The following is a 15,402-nucleotide window of genomic DNA, read 5'->3' on the forward strand; positions in this document are numbered from 1 at the left end:
GTTTTGTTTTTGATTACAATCAGGTTTGGTCATACAGCCTTGTGAGTTTTCGTTGCAGATCTACAACATAACAAACTTTAACATATAAAAACCTTTCCAGATAACATGGTGAATAAACCACACACATGCTAAAGATGCTGTTCGGGTTGGTTAAGCTGGTTGACAAACTTGGTTATTTACCATAATAGAGTATATTATTAAATTTGATGGTTTAGCCAGTCCAGAAGCATGATCAACAGTCATCACCAAATTCAACTTACAATATGCTGATCAGCAGTTTGTAAACCAGCTAGTTTCCAGCATAGGGTAAGTTTGACCAGTTTGACCTTGACTATCAACAAACAGCTTAAACCATCAGACAGCATTTTTTTTGTAACAGAAGCCTGTCTACATTGATTCCATTGTTAATGTCCATTCCAAGTTAAGAAATTTGTTTTTCCTTTTCCTGTTTTTTTTTTTTAGATATGACACTTAACACTACCTGGGAGGATGTGCAGAATTTGTGTACAGTGTACTGCTGGGCTGGTCTATGAGATTTTTTTCTTGTGTTTCATTTCTGTTGTTAAGATATGATAAATGAAAGAATTGAGTAAAGGATTTTTTTTTATTTCCCCAAAACTGTGAGGGGTAGAAATGAAAAACAGTACATTTGGAAAAAGAAATGAAAATCTATTTATTTTTAATTAAACTAAATGGAAAAAAGTAATGAAAGATTAACTCCAATTTTTTCTATGGCATTAGGTTGCCCTCAGGCAACACTTTTTGTTTGGTTAATACACCTTCCATAACTTACCTTATTTATTTGGTATTATATTTATTTAATAACTTACTTGTTTACTTACTTATTTACTTACATTTTTGCTGTAAACAAAATTAGTGCTTTTATTTGCTGCTGAATTTGCTATAACCCCAGGGACTCCCAGAGTTATAAAAATATATACAGCTCTGGAAAAAATAAGAGACCACTTGAAAATTATGAGTTTCTTTGATTTAATCAAATTGAAAACCTCTGGAATATAATCAAGAGAAGATGGATGATCACAAGTCATCAAACAAAGCTGAACTGCTTGATAATTTTGCATATGCACCAGGAGTAAAGAAGCTATCCAAAAGCAGTGTGTAAGACTGGTGGAGGAGAACATGCCAAGATGCATGAAAACTGACATTAAAAACAAGGGTTATTTAACCAAATATGGATTCTGAACTCTTTATGAATATAAGCTTGTTTTCTTTGCATTATTTAAGGTCTAAAAGCTGTGCATCTTTTTTGTTATTTCAGCCATTTTTCATTTTCTGCAAATAAATGCTCTTAATGCTCCAAATTTTTATTTGGAATTTGGGAGAAAGGTCCTTAGTTTAGAGAATTAAACAACAATGTTCATTTTACTCAAATATATACCTATAAATAGCAAAATCAGAGAAATTTATTTAGAAACTGAAGTGGTCTCTTAATTCTTTTCCAGAGCTGTATTTTCCTCCCGAAAAAAAATATTAACGTCAGAACTGGTCAGTGTTACATTGATTCTCAGGTGCGCCCCCTCTCTACAGGCAGGACTTGGTACAGTCCGTCCTCCACCGGCCAATGAACGCGCTCCGTGACCTCCACACCGCCATACTGTGTAATGTCAGCGCGCAGGGGGGACACGCTATACTGTGTGGAGCGGGGAGAAGGACACGGAAATGTTACAGACTGAGTAAATAAACCTCCACAGCGCTGCTCTGAATAACACTAGACTGACAGCGTGCGACTCATTCTGGCGCTGTATTGTGACTAAGCGGCGAGGCGGTGTAAAGAAGCAGACATGATGAAACAGAGTAAAAACCTGAAGTACCTCCTGGGTCTGATGCCAGGGAAGCAACGTTTCGGAGTCTACAGGTTCCTGCCCGTCTTCTTCTGTATTGGAGGGGTTATGGAGTGGATCATGATAAACGTGCGGATGGGAAGAGAGACGTTTTGTGAGTATCTGCGGGTTAAAAGCGAAGAAATCGCGGGGTTACGTAGTTACGTATTCTTGTGAATCGAGACCAAAAAGAGTCGATTCTCTCTTTCAAGCCATTTTGAACCGGAGAGTCGACTCGAAAGCTTTGGACTCGGTTCCACGGTTCGGATTCAGACTGTCAACGCTTCTTACCTAAAAAATACAGCTCTAGAAAAAACAGAACACTTCAGTTTCTGAATCAGTTTGTGCAAGTAAAATAAATATAGTTGTTTTGTTCTATAAACTACGGACAAAATTTCTCCCAAATTCTAAATAAAAATATTGTCATTTAGAGCAAGTATTTGCAGAAAATGAGAAATGGCTGAAATAACAAAAAAGATACAGAGCTTTCAGACCTCAAATACTGCAAAGAAAAAAAAGTTCATATACATAGTGTTTTTAGTTCAGAGATCAGTATTTGGTGGAATAACCCTGTTTTTTCATCATGTTCTCCTCCACAATTAAAAACATTTGGTAAAATCAAAGAAACTCTTTTTTTTTCTAGAGCTGTATTTTCTTCAGCAACACCCAACATTATATTTACTTTATTTTTTAGATAAATAAAAAAGGCATTGCATTAAACGGCTTTGTCAGTGCTGGTTTAGCCGCTATTAATTAATTAATTTATTAAAGTTAATTTAGCTTACCTAGCATTAGCTTTCCAAATTGCTTTGCTAGAGTCACACACAATCAGAATCAGAATTTGTGTTTGGGTACAAAAGCTCACAGTACTCGATAACTGACTGTATCACAGTAACAAATACACACAACAACAGATACATAAGAAGTGCAATACAGAAGAAGAACAGAGTGAGAGAGCACCTTCTGGATGTGGATTGTAGGTAAATGTTTGGACACACCTTAAATCCAGTGTTATGAGTGGGTAATATGGCCCTAAAATAATATCACGATATTTCATGATATTTTTGCAATACAGATAGCGATATTTTTTTATAATTGCATACATTATGATATGGTTCACCCCTAACTGAGATATTAAAAATACAAGAATTTTATCAGATTTGTAACAGAAGTCAACGATCCAGAATGTCATGATACTAATAATGCACACCACATATCTCCATATATCCAGAATTAAAGTAAAATAAATGATACTGGACAGATATAATCTATCTCTAGTAAATATATAAGGGCCATGAGAACAGTGTGAATTTCTTTTTTGCTAAAAACAGTAAAAAGGTAGTACTTTGATGTGATAAATAGGGGTGGGTGATATGGCACGATATTTCAGGGTATGATATCGTTCATGTGCGCTTTGCACATCTTGATTTTCTCAGTCAGCTTTATGAGGTGGAGTCAGTTAACAGCTGTGCTGAACTTGTGAAGAGTTCATCACTTGAATTTCTTGCCTCTTAATGTGTTTGAAAGCATCAATTGTAAAGGTGTGAAGAAGTACAGTTGGTATACAGTGAATAGCCCTATTTGAATAATGTTATAATCCATGTTATAGCAAGAACAACTAGAGGTGCACTCTGCTCACAATTGGATTTTCACACAATATTTTAATTTTTTTATTGTATAAACAATACAATTTCTCCCTGTACTGTTCTGAGCATGACTAAACTACTATGCTTTTTATTTCTCAATTAATCACTTCTTTGTTTATGCAATCTAGAGTGAAAATATCATTATTAAATGAATATAATTCATTACTCTACTTAAATAGGTTTTTGTGTATCTAAAGTATTTCTCTATCTATAATAATTTCTCAATGCATTGTGCAGTGAAGCGTTGTTAAATCCCTAAGAACTACTCAACTAAATAAGAAAAAAAAATAGTTTAAGCAAACCAATCCGAACAATTTCAAGAACTTTAAAAGTATCTTTAAGTGCAGTCACAAAGACCATCAAGAACGTTATGATGAAACTGGCTCTCAGCGGGACTTTCCCCAAAAAAAGGAAGACCAAGAGTTCATAAGAGTTACCAGCCTCAAAAAATGCAAATTAACACCATCCCAGATAAGAGCCACCTCAATGCTTCACAGAGTTTTTTTGCTTGTTTAACACTTAAGTTATTAAATTATTACTTATGTGTTCCTTCTATGTGTGTTGACTGGTATTGTATAAGTCTGATGTCTTTATTAATTCATAAGCTTTACTGAAGTTACAGGTGGTGCAGCCCAGTTTTAAGCTTGTGGTGAAGAAAAAACAGGGTCTAGTTTGTAGCAGCTCTATAAAAAATTATGTTTTGTTTCTTTTAGATGATGTCTACAGAAGAAAACGCTCTGAAAGGGAGTACCAGCAGAAGATCGAGGATGGATTGATTGTTCTTCCCAGTTCAGAAGCAAAATGAACATTAGGATTATCTTCACAAAATCCTGGAATTATATGAACTCGAACACAATGAAACAAATGTGGAAGATGAAACAAGATTAGACTTTTCAGTCAAGGTGGATTAAAAGCTTTCCTGCTTTCGTCTTTCGTTCAGGAACCAGAGAAGAACATTTTGGTCCGTAAACAAAGGTGATGAAGTGACGTGAAGAGACGTTTGTTCAAAAGTATTTATTAGTGAAAGATTTGAATATCGCTGCATTACAGAATGTTTGGAAATAAACTATTTTCCAAATTCACTGATTTAATGTAACACTTTCCTTACTGGTGTTAAATATGCTGCAGCTTTTCTCACAGTCGTCTTCATCTGTGCCATGTTAAATAATAATAAAAATGTATAAAATGGATATACATTACAGAGGTTTTCTTTTCTATATGCCACATGCCCTTAAAACCATTATCTTAATGATGAAGTTAACACTTGGACACAAAGCTTTGAGTTAAGCTTATGCAGATGCTAAGAGTGCTTGAAATAACAGCCAAACTTCATCAGAGTGAGGCCAGTTGCCAGTTGGCCAGTCACAGAGGGAGCGCTCTGTAGACGTACTCCCCTCTGTCTCTCCTGCTCACTTGTAGTGTCCGATCGGTAGAGACCTCAGACAGATGAAGCTGTTGGGATGCTGGGCCAGTATCAGAGGGTTCCCGTCCAGCCGCACCTCCAGCATGTTGTACCTGATGTAGTGAGTGTCGTTGCCTTTGCAGAATGTTTCGTCCGTCAGGGTGGTTATGTTATTGTTCTGGAAAACAAGAAGAACAAAAAAGTTAAATTACCTTGTGATTGGTTAGTTTAGAGCAGATTTACTTATATACTTGTATTTGGACTTAACAGAAGAAAATGACGGTGTGGAGTAGTTTGTGTATCATATTTGTAACATTTAACCTAACATCAATCAATCAATCAACCTTTATTTTCACTCGGGAAGAAACATTGAGGGTGACCCTCATTTACAATGTGGCCGATCCTTTATAACATCAAAGGGATTGAACACATTTAATGATAATTTAGAAATAACAAGAAATAAAATAGTAAAAAATAAATAAATAAATAAAAGTACGCATTTAACATGTAAAACAGAAAATTCTAAAATACCATAAAAACAAATTTGACATAAAAATAAAAAATGTATAAAATATAAAATAAGTAAATAGATAATAGTAGAAGTAAAGTGAAATATTAAAAATGATAAGTGATTAAATGAGTAATAGAACTAAACAAGAATGAAAATACAAAACATTAAAATGAAATAAAAAAATAAAAGTAATAATAAATAAACAAAAAATAAATTAATAAAATGAATTAAAAAAAATATATATGTATATATATATATATATATATATATATATATATATATATATATATATATATATATATATATATATATAATATAAGAAAAAAGATTAAAAAAAAAGTCATTTTAAACAGTCATAGGCTTTCTGATGGTGATTAGAAACTAAAAGTTGCATCTTGATGTGCCAAAGGTCATGGAATAGCAGTATGTCAATTGATCACAAATTGTTATCACAAAAATGGGTTGGGAAAAACTATATATTTCCTATATAACACCTATATAATACATGAGATATTATTTTTTGATGATTACCTTTTATGCTCATAGAAGGCAATAGCACCCACAGTGGACAATGTCTGATTAAAAAAGACAAACGACTCTTGAAATCACCAGAAAATATCATTTACAATTCAGTGCAGGAGGCCCATGACTTTTAGATTGTCAGTGTAATTGTTCATATTGTTCTTTGAGCAGCTCGTTACTTGTTAATCATTAATTTGCCATAATCATTTGTGAAAATGCCAAAAATATATATAAACAGACATACTTCTGTCCTGTTGTTGGTTATAAATTTCTCAACAGTGCCAAGTGCTACCCGTTCAGTGGAACCTTAGAATATAATTTATTGCAGTCTAAGAAAGGCTTTGGCAGGTCCTCTCTTTCTTTTGTCACTTTCCACTGTTATATGAGCCAGTCATAACAAAATGAAAAAGAGCTTTGGAGCAGATTATAATGTTTAAAGAGACACTGTGACCAAAATGAAAAATGTACCTGTCACTTCATCAGTTGTAAACATGCCTTCTCGCCTCCTTTTGTGGTGCTGGGTTGAAAATGGATCTGTTTGCATGGACAATTCTAGCCAGATGCCATCATTAAAACTTGATGTGTACACATAATGTTGTGGATCGGATTTTTTTTTTTATGTGTGCTCCGCTTCGTAAAAAGAATATCCCATCCGTAACTCTTAATAAATAACATCGCCTTGCCTTAAGCACATTGGTCAAGTTTCATCCCTTCTTCAAAGGGAAACACCTCACAACTTATACAGGTGTGGGCATTCCCAAGCCAAGCCCTGAGGTTACACCTCATGATTAATTTACATACTGCTGTCCCATGTATTTTGGTATTTTGGCTTGGCTAGTAGTTAGGATTGGTACTACAGGGTTCCCAATTGTTTGAATAACAAATGCTGGTTACTGTAGTTTGAAAGTCTAGTTTTTGTTTTTTATGTCACTGAATTAATCAAGTTCTGGTGGAAATAGTAGACGAAGGTAGACTTAAACATGGCTAAATTGCTTTCTGTACAAAAATGAAAACTGTGCTAAAATCCAGAAAGGGTAAACTTGCTGGACATAGGTCTGAGACCTTTACTTCAATCACATTTTACGTAAATTTATGTACTGTTAAAAGGACATCCTGGGATCTTCAATGTGGCCTCAATTGCGGGGAGTACAAGGATTTCTTTCTTTCAGAACACCACCGATTATAGCTTTTACATTCTATGGCAACAATAGGGCAAATGGTTAAAATGAAAAAAATTTTATATCTTTAAAAAAGTAACTTTATTTCAGTAATTCAGTTCAAAATTCATATTCATATATTTTATAGATGTATTACAAACAGAGTAATCTATTTTGAACATGTATTTCTTATTGTTGATGATTATGGCTTACAGCCAATTAAACATAAAAGACCGTGTCTTAGAAAATTAGAATATTATATTTAGTACTTTTGGCAGTGTGGGCAGTGTGCCAAGTCCTGCTAAAAAAATTTAAATCTGGAAAATCCACATTTCCATAAAAGTTGTCAGCAGAGGGAAGCATGAAGTGCTGTAAGATTATCTGGGAAAACACTGCACTTTGGAGTTGATAATACACAGTGGACCAACACCAGCAGATGGCATGTCTCTCCAAACCATCACTGATTATCAGTAAATTTTACATTTCATTTAAAAATCAAGGGAGCAGAGTCTGGAGGAAGAGTGGAGAGACACACAGTACAAGCTGCTTGAGGTCTAGTGTGAAGTTTCCACAATCAGTGATGGTTTGGAGAGACAAGTCATCTGCTGGTGTTGATCCACTGTGTTAAATCAAGTCCAAAGGAAAATCTTTCAGCACTTCATGCTTCCCTCTGCTGACAAATTTTATGGACATGCGGATTTCATTTTCCAGCAGGACTTGGCACACTGCCAAAAAAAAACTGGTCTTATATAATATTCAAATTTTCTGAGACACTGACTTTTGGGGTTTCATTGGCTGTAAGCCATAATCATCAACAATAAAAGAAATAGATCACTCTGTGTTTAATACATCAATATAATATATGATTTGTAAATTTTCAACTGAATTACTGAAATAAAGTAACTTTTCAATGAGATTTTTTGTCTGTATGTATGTAAATGTGTAGATAATGAACAGACGTGAAGGTGGACGACATGCAGACTCTCGGGAAGTTGTGGAATAGCCTCCAGCTCGTTGTCACCAAGGTAGAGATATGCCAGTTTGTTGAGTTTCTGCTCCAAAAAGATTTTGGTAAAACAAACAAAAAAAAACAATAATTATTCATCACATATAAAATTTGGAACCTACATCTATTTTTTAAAATGTTACCAGTTTATATAAAGTTACCTTAAAAATGGTTGCTTTAATGCCTTTGGTTTTGAGTAGATTGTGATTGGCGTTGAGGGAGGTGAGTTTTGAAGGCAGCATCGGGAGTTTAATCAGTCGGTTCTCTGCCAGCGTCAGTTCCTCCAGTTGGTCCAGTTTGGAGAAAGCTCCGTCCTCGATCTCGGAGATGATATTGCCAGTCAGGTCGATTCTTTTCAGTGTGGCTGCGGTAAGAGCAAGTTAAAGAGATGTTAGAAGGCCACAGACTGTGCAGGAGAATAGGGTTACCTCACCAGAGTAAGATCCTCCCCTCCTTATTCCTCTGCTGATCCAGGGATGAGCCAAGAGTGATCTCATATTTGCTGGATGCATACAGTCTGATTAACTCTGAAATTTTATCTGGATGATGACTTTCGTGGGATTTTGTGCACCCAAAAACGATTTAGGGCCAGTTGATGTCATTTTTGTCATTAGATATTACGCATTTGTGGATAATTGTTGGATAAATATAGGTTAAACAAATGTGCTTTTAATTTTGAGAAGAGGGTTAAGTTTAATTGTTTGTTGCTGTAATAATATAATTTTAAAAAGTACGAAAAAAAGTAAGAACTGTTAAGTGCAATGAAGCTGAATTTTTAACACACAAATTGATGACTTGCACCAACAGTGGGGCAACTTGTCCCTTTTAAAGGATTTTCTTTATTGTGCTATAAAACCAAATTTACTACAGTTCCAGTTTATTTCCCATTAACTGTGCACAGATTTGTCTGCATTCTTCAGATCTCACCCTCTAGATCTAAAGAGCATTTCTATGTTCTTTCAGTGTACAGGACTTTTTAACAGACTTTATAACCAGATAGCAGATCTTTATTTGTGATTACACTTTAGTTAAACTCTCTATTTTGTAAAAAGAGATGTCATTCTCTGAAAGCCAAGAAAAAAAATCTAAAGGTACGCTGGCAGGTCTTTAGACATTTACTTTAAATTACACTGATGGTTAAGTTAAAAAAAAATAAAAAAAAACGTTTTTTTTAAATGAGGATCCAGTAACAATTTTACCATTACATATTTTTTTCTGAAAGATTTCTTATTGTGACTGTTAAAGGGTTAATATTTTCGGATACATTTCGAAAATATCGGTCTGTTATTGTGATGTAGTCTTCTGCAGCAATATGCAAGTTAGGTATTTTTTTTTATCAGCCAGCTATAGGAACTACTTTTTCCTAATATAAGACGACACCTCTAAAACTCCGATAATTATTGGTTAAGCTATGCAAAACTGTAATAAAAAATATGTACTTATGGTTTATTTTAAAGTTAAAGAAGCTAAAATCTTTTACCATATTGACCCAGGTCTAGCAATAGAATTTAATAGTAATAATATAGTGATTATATATATGTTAGTGTATGTTATTGATCTGTACAGCTCTAGAAAAAAAAAATAAGGGACCACATAAAATTTCTTTAATTTTACCAAATTGAAAACCTCTGGAATATAATCAAGAGAAAGATGGATGATCAGAAGCCATCAAACCAAGCTGAACTGCTTGAATTTTTACACCAGGAGCGGCATAAAGTTATCCAAAAGCAGTGTGTAAGACTGATGGAGGAGAACATGCCAAGATGCATGAAAACTGTTATTAAAAACCAGGGTTATTCCACCAAATATTGATTTCTGAACTCTTAAAACTTTATGAATATGAACTTGTTTTCTTTGCATTATTTGAGGTCTGAAAACTGTTTTTTGTTATTTCAGCCATTTCTCATTTTCTGCAAAGAAATGCTGTAAATGACAATATTTTTATTTGGAATTTGGGAGAAATGTTGTTTGTAGTTTATAGAATAAAACAACAATGTTCATTTTAGTCAAACATATACCTATAAATAGTAAAATCAGAGAAACTGTTTCAGAAACTGAAGTCGTCATTTAATTTTTTTCCAGAGCTGTATGTTAGTATGTTACTGTATAACAGTGGCTGTTGTGAAATACAGTCCTTGTTAATTCACACCTAGAATTACCTTAACTGGGCAACCTAGTCAACCTCCTCCCTGGGTCAGATAATCATTTATAATTATAATAATAAAACCTTGAACCTTGAAACTTTGTACTGGCTTGAGCTAGTGCTAAAAAGCTGTATGGAAAATATCACTGAATTTAGAATTTAGCATTTCAGGCCAGATGTTGCACTCTCTATTGAGCCACACGCAGAATAGGTCTCCTTACCAATGTCAGCAAAGTCCTTGCTGCCAATTTTGGTGATTTTGTTGAAGCGTGCATAGAGGTACGTAGTTTCCTTTGGTAAGGCTGGCACTGTTGTCATCTCTGGGCTGACCTCCTCGCAGTACACGGATCCAGTCAGACACACACACAGTAGGCAAGTGGGCAGATCTAGGGGAAAAAGTCTTAGTAGGACCTGGTGCACAATACTCTACACATTCAGACATTAACTCTGATCTGAAGGTTTATTTAAGAATCTACCTGCATCTGCGTCTTTTCCTGCTGCTGGGCTTTGGTCATCATCAACAGGAGTTTCATAGTCTGGGACTTCAATAACCTTTTTCTGTAAAATAAAAGTAAAAAAGTTTAGCCCGGGAGTGACGAGAACAGAAATTCCTATATACTTCCAACATTGTGCACCTAAAACCACCAACTCAATTCCTGGGTTACTGATGTAAATTGAGTTATAGTATCCAGAGTGACTTGCGCCTGCTACAGAGAGCTGGACACCATCCCATTATGGACTTAACAGATTACAGAATACAGTTTCCAGTGCATACCATTCACCGGTCCAGATTTATGACATCTGGCGTTCTGTACTTATGTTTATATAGCAGATTTAGGTTGCTTTGATTTTTTTTTTGTCCTTTTCTTTCAGTATTTGATGCAATATTGGGGTAAATGCTGGTTGAAGGTTTGAAATGAGGTCTTACTTTAAAAAACATTGTCATGAAGACTGCAAAAGCAGTAAGAAGTTGACCTATTGTGTAATATAAGATACATATATCAGCCCTTATAGTGAATAACCATATATCAACCATTTGTTTTATTGTATATAAAAAGTTATTTTATTCTCAATGTTTCTATGAATGCAGAAAAATAAGTAAATAAAGCACAACTTTTTTGTATGCAAAAAAAATTATCTGGAAAAAAATTCTAAAGTCCACTTTAGTTTCTCAAACAGTTTCTCTGATTTTGCTATCTAAAGGTATATGTTTGAGTAAAATGGACATTGTTGTTTTATTCTATAAACTACGGACAACATTTCTCCCAAATTCTAAATGAGAATATTGTCATTTAGAGCATTTATTTGCAGAAAATTAAAAAAATTACAAAAAAAAGATGCAGAGCAGACCTCAAATAATGCAAAGAAAGCAAGTTCATATTCTTAAAGTATAAAGAGTTCAGAAATCAATATTTGGTGGAATAACCCTGGTTTAAATCACAGTTTGATGCATCTTGGCATGTTCTCCTCCACCACACTGCTTTTGGATAACTTTATGGCACTCCTGGTGCAAAAATTCAAGCAGTTCAGCTTGGTTTAATTTCTTGTGATCATCCATCGTCCTCTTGATTATATTCCAGAGGTTTTCTCATAATTTTTAAGTGGTCTCATTTTTTTCCAGAGCTGTATGTACATATATATTTATATAACTCCACAGAATTATATAAATAAGTCCACAGGATTTCATGCCTTCTTACCTTAGGTTTTTTCACCTCCATGAAAGTATTATTAGCAGCTGTTTGAAGTGTTAGGCGCAGTCCTCTTGCTTGAATTCTGTTTCGAGGCTCCACTTTCCTCTCATTTTGTGCTGCTGCACAGAACGTCCACAGCACAATCAGAACGGAGAAAATTAACATCCTCATATCCATCTTCTCCAGCCGAGCAGCAGAGCTCGCCCTTCTCAGTGTGTGTGTGTGTGTGTGTGTGCTGCACTGAGAGGGCCAGTGCAGTGCAGTGTGTGTCGTGTGTGTGTCTGGAAGAAAGGAGAGACCTTTTAAAGTGGTTTTGTGGAGTGAGTTCCTCCAACTGCTCCAGGCAGACCTCACTTAACCCACTGTGTGCAGCTGCAGGTTAGGTCAGGTAGATGTTCCTCCTTTATTTCATGCAATCTCCTGAAAACACATGCAGGTGTTTGGAGCTATAATTCAAATATACAACACAGCAGATGCTCTCAGGGAATTACAATAGACAGAGTCCTTTTGGGGAATCTGCTTGTAATTTTCTACAGATAGTGAACTTGGAACTGTTTTCCTCATTTATGCAGAGAAAAATGTGCACGTGCTGGATAACTCTCTAGCATGGACAGAAAAAAGAGAAATATAGGAAGAGTTAGAAATAGGAAGGTATACTTAAAGATATATTTAAAGGACAGTACCTTTCAATCTGTTTTTTTTTTTTTTTTATTAACTCTTTATATCCTCCTGACAATTAACTTTGCTCTACTGAATCCTACTGTACAGCCAAGAGAACATTCTGGACTTTCCATTAAAGCTTAATAGTGGGTCTGTGGCCAACAGAGCACAGAGACTTTCTTTCGAAATGGTGGCCATCACAGTTTTCACATTTTAATCACAACAAAAAAAGCAAGTGTTCAATTTTTTTGAAGATATTTTGTTTCTGTTGTTACAAAATTAACTCTTTAAAGTTTTATTTAATAAGATTTCAGAATTATATAGTAATTGTAATCATTTCAAACTACATTTTTACTCAGCTTTCTGAGCAGTGGACAACATGACAGTTTACTACCTTAAATTCTTACCTAGTTTTCATACGTAGCTGAGAGATTTAAAAGTATTTTCTTCATAATTGTGAATAATTGTGTTCCCCTGTGGGCAATGTTAAAATCACTATTATAAACGTGTAAAATCATTGTTTATACTTGATATACTTTAAAGAATTCTGAGGCGAATTCAATTTTAATGGGAGCCATGATGCTCCTGAATGCATCCCGTCCAGGAGGGGAAAAGACACTGCCCACCCACACTAAAAACTGATTGGCTGACTCACAGACTCTTTGAAGAGAACTGGCCATTTAGACTTGTTAAGTTTGCATATCTCTGAGGGAAGCATTTATTTCTGTTTTGTTTTAATGTTCATGAAATAAAAAGAATTTGAATATTAATCCACATCGTTTTTTTAAACATTAAAAATTTGTTTCATTGTGCATTCTAAATATAACATTTAATCTGGAAATGTTAGTTTTATTGCAAATGAATAATTTGACTAAGTTTGGCAAACATGTAAACACAGTGTCACTACCATCGGGTTCAGAGCTTAGTTTTTATTTAATTTCATATTTATGTTAAAATATTATTTGTGTTGAAAGTTGATTTACGGTTCTAACTGTGAGCTGCACTTAAGCAGCATTAATTTGTTTCAATTAAAGTTTCTGTTATCAAGCTTTGATGCAATGTTCAATTATCTTATGACTAAGCATGATTATTCACAGAACATTGTTGTGATTAAAGCAATTACATTTTTAATCAATTGATATCTCTATATAATTATTTTCTTTCTGGTTTTAGAAGAATATTGATTAAAAGAAACTTTGATTTGAAAAAAGACAGAAGGTTGCAGGGAGGAAAAATGTAGTCAAGAAAGAAGCAGAGGACCAGCAATGGAAATAAAGGGCAGCGAGTTCAACAGGAAATTATTATTAGTTCAGGAATCTTGGCTTATTTCAATACAGCGAACATTAAAGAACCCAACTGACAATGTCTTACATGAATAGAATGTCGCTAAAGCTTTGCTCCACTGCCAGTTACGAAAACACATCTGTCCATCTGCCTCCAGAAGCATCCAAGAACTCTTGTATTCCATTACACAACACGGCTCACAGCTCAACTGAGTTTTTGTGCTTTTTGTGGAAATCTCTGGAAAACCTGATGCAATGTACTACTAATAAACTGCAAAAATACATGACAACACCCAACTTTACACACAGCAAAGCAAAGCAGCACATAAAATAGGCCTGAAGTCTCCCAGACTCCATTCCCTTTCCCTCCACATGCTGAAACCTCCAACCCCCTCTGCTGCTCTCCTGAGTTTAACAGAAGACAGAGGGTCTGATAGGTTTAGCAGAACAGGCCGTGCTCACCTTCTGCTTCAGACGTGAAGGGGAGATTTTTAAGAGAGAACTTTTTGTAGCACATTTAAACTCCTTGAATTCATCATTTGATAAGAAGCAAATAGATACAGAGAGAAAGAATTCACAGCACAGCATCTGTTCAAACAAACACACATTTTTCATATAAAAGCCTCTTCCTCTCTCTCCCTCTGGGTACTGTTACTTAAGCTGATGGAGAGAACCCAAAAAAACAGAACAAGAAACAAAAGGCGAGCGATATGAGCAGACGGGGAGAGACCAAGCAAAGAGAAGAACCCGAGGAGAGAGACTGAACTTATTATTGCAGGCAGACTTTCCTTGCCGTGCAGTCCGGATATTTTAGTGCCTGCAGCTGATTCATCATGGGAACTGTGAATGGCTGAACAGATGTGAAAGTAAGCAGAGGAAAACCTGGCGGAGTGGGCCTGCATCACATGGTGCTGCTTGGATGTTAATGCATCATCACTGCAGGTTACGTAAAGGAGCTTCCTAAAAAATTTGTCAAAAGGGACGTGAAAGAGCAGCACTCCTGCTTCAACATCAGTTAAAACTCAAAATCCACAGAATGAACAGCCAACACAAAAAACACAAAAACAGAGTCACACAACAACAAAAGGGAATATTTAGCATATTGCATAAGTTATACGATTGTCCTGAAAAGCTCAAGTAGTTATTTTGTTATGTGCACAGTTGCAAAGTGTTAATTGGTACTTAATAACACCCAGATATTACATTTTACAAAAAAAAAAAACTTTTTGTTTCATGGTATGTTACAGAGAAACTCAATAACTTTGTTTTCTCCTACTGCCACAATGGCCTGTGCAATATTTATAAAAGATCCTTGCAATATGTATGTATATCCTGTGCCAAACTAATAGAGCCGTTTTTTTATAATTTGCCATTTTTCCTTTGTATATATTGATTTCTGTATATATATATACATATATATATATACATATATATATATATATACATATGTATATATATATATATATATATATATGTATATATATATATACAGCTCTGGAAGAAAAATAAGAGACCACTTAAAAAGTATGAGTTTCTTTGT

General features: G+C 34.8%; 2 protein-coding genes across 2 annotated transcripts; one reads left to right on the forward strand and one right to left on the reverse strand.

The window, feature by feature from the left end:
• Positions 1-1,596: 1,596 nt before the first annotated feature.
• Positions 1,597-4,677, forward strand: LOC103029172 (small integral membrane protein 4). The gene is made up of 2 exons (XM_007249894.4): positions 1,597-1,956; positions 4,201-4,677. Exons 1-2 carry the CDS (start codon positions 1,803-1,805, stop codon positions 4,290-4,292), a joined length of 246 nt encoding a protein of 81 aa, XP_007249956.2. The 5' UTR covers positions 1,597-1,802; the 3' UTR covers positions 4,293-4,677.
• ognb (osteoglycin, paralog b) lies at positions 4,487-12,218 on the reverse strand. The gene is made up of 6 exons (XM_007249895.4): positions 11,926-12,218; positions 10,705-10,786; positions 10,450-10,614; positions 8,247-8,449; positions 8,039-8,131; positions 4,487-5,067 (listed from the first exon to the last, which is right to left on the reverse strand). The coding sequence occupies exons 1-6, from the start codon at positions 12,094-12,096 to the stop codon at positions 4,897-4,899; spliced, it is 885 nt and encodes a 294-aa protein (XP_007249957.3). The 5' UTR covers positions 12,097-12,218; the 3' UTR covers positions 4,487-4,896.
• Positions 12,219-15,402: the final 3,184 nt, after the last annotated feature.

This window comes from Astyanax mexicanus, chromosome 13 (assembly GCF_023375975.1).
Source record: "Astyanax mexicanus isolate ESR-SI-001 chromosome 13, AstMex3_surface, whole genome shotgun sequence".
NCBI lineage: Eukaryota > Metazoa > Chordata > Actinopteri > Characiformes > Acestrorhamphidae > Astyanax > Astyanax mexicanus.

Bases quoted from the DNA above. Each gene is read 5' to 3' on its own strand.
- ognb (XM_007249895.4), bottom strand. From the start codon at position 12,096: ATGGATATGAGGATGTTAATTTTCTCCGTTCTGATTGTGCTGTGGACG. The intron at 10,615-10,704 runs GTAGATTCTTAA...TTTTTCCCCTAG, and splicing joins AGGAAAAGACGCAGATGCAG to ATCTGCCCACTTGCCTACTG. The intron at 8,132-8,246 runs GTAACTTTATAT...TTTTTGGAGCAG, and splicing joins TTAAAGCAACCATTTTTAAG to AAACTCAACAAACTGGCATA.
- LOC103029172 (XM_007249894.4), top strand. From the start codon at position 1,803: ATGATGAAACAGAGTAAAAACCTGAAGTACCTCCTGGGTCTGATGCCA. The intron at 1,957-4,200 runs GTGAGTATCTGC...TGTTTCTTTTAG, and splicing joins GATGGGAAGAGAGACGTTTT to ATGATGTCTACAGAAGAAAA.